The sequence below is a fragment of the Opisthorchis viverrini genome, assembly GCF_000715545.1.
Source record: "Opisthorchis viverrini unplaced genomic scaffold opera_v5_183, whole genome shotgun sequence".
NCBI lineage: Eukaryota > Metazoa > Platyhelminthes > Trematoda > Opisthorchiida > Opisthorchiidae > Opisthorchis > Opisthorchis viverrini.
This window is the reverse complement of record NW_008751841.1, coordinates 271162-279488: the sequence shown is the minus strand read 5'-3', so window position 1 is coordinate 279488 and position 8327 is coordinate 271162. Positions and strand designations below refer to the sequence as shown.

The following is an 8327-nucleotide window of genomic DNA, read 5'->3' as shown; positions in this document are numbered from 1 at the left end:
CAGCTGAGATCATTTGACAAGCTGTAGGTTACGGGATCACTTCGTCTTCTTGAAGTACATCGTGGTACCAAGTCATTGTTCTGTCAAGGAGTAAAACGTTTCCCGTGGTCATCAGAGTTTTGTATATACGTTTCAGTTCATGTATTCAAGAAATCCATACTTTCACCAGGATTAGTCATGGGAAACGGGAAGGATAACAAGGACAATGTCTATTACACTACAGAATCTCTTCAGAAATCAAGTACAGCAAAAAAGTGTACCAAATATGTGGCCATTGCGACCATAATGATAATGGAGCAAAGGTGGTCACAGCCATTAGAAGATTGCACCGCTCTCCCGACAGAACATACTACACATTCGGTTTCTGAAAAACATGTCACAGGTAGGTCCCCAGTTTAAACGAAATTAGTTCGTAGGTGGGCGCATTGCACGAGTCGCATCATTGTATTATTGGTTCGCGGAAATTTTGAATTCCACATGTTGCACGAATTTTGTGTTTAACGAAACTCATGGTGACCTGATTGCACCTGACATGGAACATTGATAAACGAACTAGCTCGGAGAAGCATAGCAGACCTAAAATGCGCTAAATAATACATCGAGAGCAAATCCGGCCCATTCAGAAGGCGCTGTTGCTGTGACGAGAAGTGGAAGAGGGGAAAGCAATTCAGAAACTGCATCCATCATGCAGCCGGTAGTTTCGCGTGACACTGCCTGACATTCAGTCCTCATTGTGGAACGTGTACATAGCACCTGGCAAACGGAGGTATTATACGTGGATTTGTCACTGATGGATGCAGCTGGAACTGATACTTAATCTCCATACCCACGGACGACAGGGCAGCGGGGTAGGGATGACAAAGGGGTAGATCCAAGTCATCCCAGGGCAGCGTATCTACTAGACAAGAACGCCGTTCATGTGCAAAATTACGGCAGCCATTATTCGGAGTACACATCATTTTCGGGAATTTTAAGGTGTAAAACAAAGTAGTGGAATAAAAATGAAGTATATTTTCAGCCAACTACTTTGGCTTCTTATGTTGCTCCCTGCATAGAGCTTACTCCCACATCACCGAATCAGCGTAGTAAGTGCTGCGCATTTACCACATCCTATGAACTCGAAAGTTCCTTCTTCCACATAGTAATAAAACTTACGAACGTGGTGGTCGTTGGCTTGTTCGCTGAGCTGGGCAATTTGACTTCAAACGTTTCATCACCAATCGAGGTGACATCATCAGTGCGTTATTGTACTTACGAACGTGTACAGGAATTAAGCAATGGTCAACCAATACAATACTGGGGACCTCCTTATTGTGAATGGAATATGCTTGTCACTCCTGTCACTAAATCAGCTCAAGTTAAAAAAAAACAAAGAAAAGAGCACCACTAAGGTCACTACCAAGAAAGTCAGCTAACGAGAAGTTCAGGCCAGTTGCTCTGCCGATACAAGTCGGGATCTGGCTTACACTCACGACGGTGTTCACAAATACAATACCACTTTGTCGTGTTTATACAGTTTTTTGCACGCGTATTTTGTTTCAAAACAAAAAAATGATGGGAATTCGAAGGAAGAGTCCGTTTTCAGTCAATTGGAAAATGTTTGGGACCGATTTGGAAGTCATCGTTTCAGAGGGGTTTGGTAAACAATCGGTGGATTTATTGCTGGGCAACGTTGTTAAGCCACTAGATGCGTCCCCCGCTTCTGCTCGAATTGCTTCTTCAGCGGCCAAGTCATTCCTCAAACAGAGGATCCATTTAACCACCCAACGTTTAACTGATATCCGCCACCGCGCATGTCGTCTCAACCATGATCTTCAGTCCACACTCTCGCCTGCTGAATTAGAATTACTAGATACCAAAACGAAGGAAGTGAAATCAGCTCAAGGTAAACAGTGCAAGGACAGACAAATACGTAAGTTCGAGAAATTGCTTTCTATCACTCACTGTTCTAGTAACACAGCAGAGAAGAGTAAGCCATCCAGCTACCTATTGTAGCGTAGTCAATTTATCAGATAGACCCTTAATTGAAGAAGAACGTTGTCTGTTAGAGAAGGGATTGAATTTTGCAGTAAGTAAAGGCGTTATAAGGGCGGAAGAGATCATCCCTAGTGTTGAGTCTGTGTTTCAGAAGCTTCCTTCAATGGAAACGGAAAAATTACGTGTACAGTTGGTCACAGTCCTGAAGTCCCAGCAACCAGGGGTTCCAAACATTGCACACGTTAAAAAATGTAGACAGCATAGTAATTACAAAGGCAGATAAAGGTAAGGCCACGGTCGTCATGAATAAGAGTGACTATCTTCATAAAGTTAGACAACACAGCTGATGGTCCTTACCGACAAATTAGTAACGGAAAAATCACGTCAATTATGGGTAAGAGTAAAGTTGAAGTTGGGAGGTATCTAAGATCTCTGATAAACCATCTGGGGCAAGGCAAGTGGTATCGATTGTACCCAAAAAGTGCGATCCAACCACGACTGCACGGGTTACCGAAAATTCACAAGGAAGGTGTCCCCATAAGACCAATAGTGGATGGCATAGGTTCGCCACCACATGAGCTGGCCAGATATCTAGCAGGTATCCTTAAAGCACTTGCCGGCAAGTCACCCACACACATCCAAGATTCGTACGACTTTGCCAAAAAACTAGCTGGGTTTCAGATAGAGCCAGACGAAGTCCTGGCTAGTTTTGACGTCAATTCGATATATACCAACGTCCCTAAAGCGGACGCTGTGGAAGTAGCTAGAAGACTTTTAATGACAGACGCAATGCTGCAAGAACGAACGCAACTCTCCGTAGACGAGATACTTGAAGGCATAAAAGTATACCTAAACCTCAGTCAATTTGTTTTTGACTCAATTATATACTGACAAGAACAAGGTTTGGCGATGGGATCACCAATATCCCCGATTTTGGCCAACATGTACATAGAAGACTTCGAACAGAAAGCTTTAAACGGATTCGAGTGTCCACCAAGGGTGTTCTGGCGTTACGTAGATGACACGTTCGTCGTAATAAAGCGGGCTTAGGTGAACGAATTCTTTCAACATCTGAACACATTGGACCCTCACATTAAGTTTAGCATGGAGCTAGAATCCACATCGGGTACACTAGCTTTCCTTGAGTACATGACACACAAAAGTGGTGGGAAATTAAAAACCACTGTATACCGGAAATCAACAGATAGTGGTGCGGTCTTAGACTACTCCTCTGCACATCCAAAAGCAGTATATGCTAGCATAGCCTCAGCGATGTTTAGGAGAGTGAGAGCACTGTGTACAGAGGAGGTCGACCGAAGAGCAGCACAACTTGAGGTAAAAAAGCGACTTCAAGATAGCGGATACCCAGTGGGTTTAATTAAGCGGCAACTAAGACGGGTATTGGTGCCAACACCAAGGCCCAACAAGGAGTGGATCGGAACAGCGGTCATTCCATACAAAACAGGGACATCTGAAGTCATTAGAAGGGTACTGAATACGGCTAACATTAGAGTAGCTTTCCAGAAGGGGAAAACTTTACGCTCGGTGTTGGTGCATTTGAAGGATCGCCTTCCGGTTGATAGGACTAGGAACTGTGTATACAAAATAAAATGTAACGACTGTACGAAGGTTTATATAGGTCAGACAGCCAGGGAATTGCACATCAGAATCGGTGAGCATAAGCGTTCCATTAGCAGACCACCGAGAAACGCAGAGGAATATCAGGCGTTAGTCAAAGATTCAGCAATGGCAAGGCATGCCCTAGACACTGGGCATAGGATAGATTTAGAAAATGTGGACATCCTGAGACGGGGTTTAAGATTCACACCACAGCGACTGGTGGCCGAGGCGGTGGAAATCACCAAGCATCCCGGCGTGAATAGAATAGAGGGGGTAGAACTTGCAAACGTGTGGAGAGCGGTCTTAGATCAGGCGAGATGACACGAGACGGTGTGCAGTTATCAGCGAAATCGCCTGGGTCTAAAAGTACAAAAAATCCAAGTAGCGTTAGATCCAATTAACCACCCCACCCCCATCTCCAAACTAATTGTCCCAGAACCCTTGGACGAACACAGGTGAACGAAATCTGTGAACGACCCCAAGAGGAATTTTCCATTAAGGTGTCCTAGACTGAAGAAGCAGGAACGAAAAAAAATCCGGGTTCATCATAAAGACAAACTCCCCTCCTCTAACCAATCTATCGTAAAGCTTAGTCATCCTCACTAATCAACAAACAGGGACATCAGACTGAACACCCAGCACTGATCACGTCACTAGTCATAAGGAGAAATCCCACGGATTGGTTCCCTGACTGCCTTAAGAACCAATCAACCTACTTACTTACTCGCTTGGCCCGACGAAGCTTTTGTGTCAAAAGCGAAACGTTGCCCAGCAATAAATCCACCGATTGCTTACCAAACCCCTCTGAAGAAAGTCTGTTTTCTTAATTGGTTGCTTTAGTGCTCCATAAAAAATCCCACTGTTAGTGGTAAGTGAAAAGGTTACGTCAAACTGTTTGTGAACTCCGGTGCATATGTTGGCTTCAGTCCTCAACTGTGATGTGTTATAAAGGGAACAACACGTAGGCAGTTTTCTAAATGTTCACGTCGAAATGTTCACTTTCTGAACTGCACAAACTTCTGGATTTGAACCGTGATAATGCAATTGGTTGCCGAAACACAACCACAATAAACCTGGACTATATAAAGAGCTCATAATATGGATCGTAACCATTTGAACGAAGCAGTACAAATGGGGTGGACAGAGGTCAGTGGTTGTAGGTAAAACGGGATGTTCCGAGAGAAGGAGCAACACAGAGAGCGTCCAAACAGGAAGAACGAAAGCTAACAACTATTGGTTTTGAGGCTCTTCCTCCATATATATCATGACAACATTGTTCCGTACTGTATCCGGGTAGATAGGAAAAGTCGTAATCAGCAGAAAAAATATGAAACCAATCAATGATGAGTACGGTTCGAAAACAAATCATATATTTAATCGCGGCAAGGCGTCAGTTAAACGGAATTCGCCCATGAACAACGCTCAGTACTGATTGCTAGGTGAGTCGGGATTCCGCGTATACTTGAATGCCGGTTGCCTGTTTGACGAAAGGCAATAAACAGCTTAGTTGATAGTCATAGGTCTCCTTACAATGATTGCAACAAAACGATCACTTTAGTGACCTTGTCTAAGCCCATCCGGTTAGCATAAGTAAAGAGTAGAGGTTTTGGGGGTAACATTTGTTCTGCAAACAACCGATCGGGTTCTCGGTGGTTGCAATCCTCTGTTTGGAATGATGACCAGTTAGGATAGGCCGTTTGGATGAATGGTCAAGTTACTTTGATGAGTCAACGGCTGATTGTGGGACGATCCGCTTTAATCAAAATGATGTCTTACGGGCAATCACCTTCAAGAAACCATAAGTGTACCAGATATCTTGGAGCAACAGGAGTTGAATTATACGGTAGATTGTTCTCGGTTTCAGGAACATGAACCGCCGATCAGTTGAATGTTGTTAATGACGCTCGAGTGCCACCCATTTTTATTAGCAGTTGGAGAAAGATACTGTACTTCCCTACAGTAACTCCATGATTCTGAGTGTTGGTCCTAAGTGAACAAGAACCACTACGTGAACGGCTATCGCACCATCGTGATTTCAATAACGGAACACCAAAGTATGAATCTTCGGTACTGATCTTCACTAAAATCCATACCGGGGCAGACGACCGATCAGAGAACCATATAGGTAATTCGAAGCATTTTTGTTATTTTGCACCAGTGAAGTACCCGTTGTGTCCATAAACAACTTTTGAAATTACAGTTGAACGGCCCTGATGTAGTCCTGTAGGAAACTGTCGCTTTGATTTCATACCCTGAAAATCCACCCAAGGGTTTCGATTTTCGTGAAAGGGTTATATTCTTAGGAGAGTCCTTTAAAGCTTTCTGTAGTTGGCATCCTGACAAATGTACTTTTGGAAAGGTGGTGTTAAGTGGGCATAAATTATGAGCCTTTAGGATGTTTCTTCCGAGATAGCTGATTTTCGTAGCTTTGTCGCTTAAGGAACCTTTCACTCAGTATCTAAACTCTGTTCTGAAACAGAAGAAGAATTAAAAAATGTGTTCAATTTGTATTACCAGACATGAGTTAAAATACAAGATGACTGATGCATCAAAGTCCCGAATACGTCATCGGTAGAATTCAAAGAAGGCAGTACGACTAGTCGTGCTATACATTATGAAGTGCTACAATAAAAGAAGATAGATGAAAGAGAGAAAGATGATGAATGACGGTAAGCTAAGTGTGAAGCCGAGAATCTTAACCAAGAAAATTAAAGTAATTACAGTTTACTAGAACTCTAGTTAGGGAATGAGAGTTTTGGGAGGATCCTCTGGACAGTGCCTTTGGGGACGGAGTCAAAACAGTAAAATACTGGCACAGTCGGTAACGTAGTTAACAGTGAACAGTTTGTGGACAGATGGATTCGTCATACTAATGACTCATTCAAGGTGACTGACGGCATGTCCCAACTGATCAGTCCGCAGCCAAGTCAGACTGGTGCATTGCTTTATTAGCCAAAATTGGGTGGCTAGAACCGCTGCACCAAGGCTTCTTATCTTTTCTGTATTGTGAATAACCGGTGGAGGAATACTCAGAAATCATGCCACCGGTTTTTCAGTAACGGGCAAAAGGAATACACGATCTACGGTCAACTTTCAGGATTCAGTTAGTACTATTTTTCGATCTCAGATCCGACTAAAATGTCCTTCTTCCCCTTTCAGCAAAGAGTTGCTGTGGCAAACCGAAGGGTCCGAAATGTTTACAGTCACCCTATTGTGAAAGTCGTCTATATGAAAGCACAGGCATAATGCAGTACCCAGTTTTACTGACACGTTGCAAACTCAACTTCAGTGAAGACGGCTGTTACTGTTGGAGCCGATTCTCAACCAATGGATAACATCTAGGCTTTATACCATGAGGTAACCATATCTTATTTGCCTGTTTGTTCCAGAAACCAAGTTAACTAAGCTCCATTTCCTGGTTAGAAGGGGCAAAAATACATAATTTTTCAACACAACTGCTCACTAACGAAAGGAAAATAAACCAGCAAATGCCATCTCAAGTGCCTCATTTCCAAATGTTTTACTCACCTGGGGATTGAAGTTCAAATGTGCGATATACGTATATCACAATGAATTTGGCTCCATTCTCAGAAAATGAGTTCACTGCAAAGGAAGAACATATTGGTATTCACAGCGCAGGCCAGAGTAATTCTGAATATATTGGAACTATGAGTACGGTTGGCGTTCAATTCAATCAGGTTTATCCGAGCTTTCGACGTGGTTATCTTACTTCACTGGTGAACGCTTGGCCAACATGACAACGAATGTCGTCATGTTAGCCTGAAAAATCCTGACACTGAGATAAGGTCTTACTTTTCGTTATCCTTATTTCCCGAAGACTCCAGGTAGCTCCTATACGCTATGAGAAAATAGGTGAACGGTAATTGCAGTGTGGTACTATTCCTCTAGGTAAACCGGCTGATCGGTCAAATTAATCACTAAAACTAATGACGACTTTCTGCAGATTAGTGGTGACACTGTAGTAGGAGTTTTCTTTTACAAAAGGATCACTACAGTGTTGAAAATGTGATGTTTCTCAGATTCTAACTACCTTATCGTTAGCAACTGCTTGCACGAAGCTACGGAATCAGGTCGAAGTTATACTAATTGACGACAGAATTTACAATCTAAAAATGGGTTAACACTTGATCTCCATCATTTAAGGCTTTGTTGAGGCAATGTGAGCGCCATTGGATACAACACTAACGGGCTATTATTGCAGGGGAAGATAGTTCCACCCCATTCAAACTTACCAGTGGGCCTGCTTATGGCTGGCGTAGAAACCACCGTTCATTCTTCTGAGTGCCTTGGTAGAAAATAATTTTCCATGAAACGTAGCTTTGTGTTGGGTCAATGTTTTCAAGAGAGAACGAGCAGTGGAGCATTGATGTCTGCGTCCCACTCCATATGTGTCGGAACGGAATTTCCTGTATAAAGTGAGTGACCAAGTTGTAGAAATTTTACAATGTCCACAACCCGACAAGGATAACAAAACTATGCTTCCATGAAAATCTCCTGATTCATGACTTGTATTAAACGATGAAGTGATATAATTCAGCTGAATAAAATTACGGTTGAACGGAGGTAGCTAAGAGGTATATTGTCATTTATTTTTGAAGAGCATGGTCACAAACATAAAAAGTGAATGCAAGCGATGAATGGGAAAGAGTAACAAGAGAATATGGGAGAAAAGAGAGAAACGTCTCATTCGAAATCATGCCAAGAACAGT

The 8327-nt window shown here is 42.8% G+C and overlaps 1 protein-coding gene across 1 annotated transcript in view; it reads right to left on the bottom strand.

The window, feature by feature from the left end:
- Positions 1-6048: 6048 nt before the first annotated feature.
- T265_07757 (hypothetical protein) overlaps positions 6049-8327 on the bottom strand; it is a gene marked incomplete at both ends in the record, with an annotated part of 21214 nt that continues 18935 nt past the window's right edge. Inside the window, 2 exons of the mRNA XM_009173362.1 lie at positions 6049-6067; positions 7885-8024. Coding sequence (XP_009171626.1) covers positions 6049-6067; positions 7885-8024 — 159 coding nt within the window. The remainder of the gene's footprint in view (positions 6068-7884; positions 8025-8327) is intronic.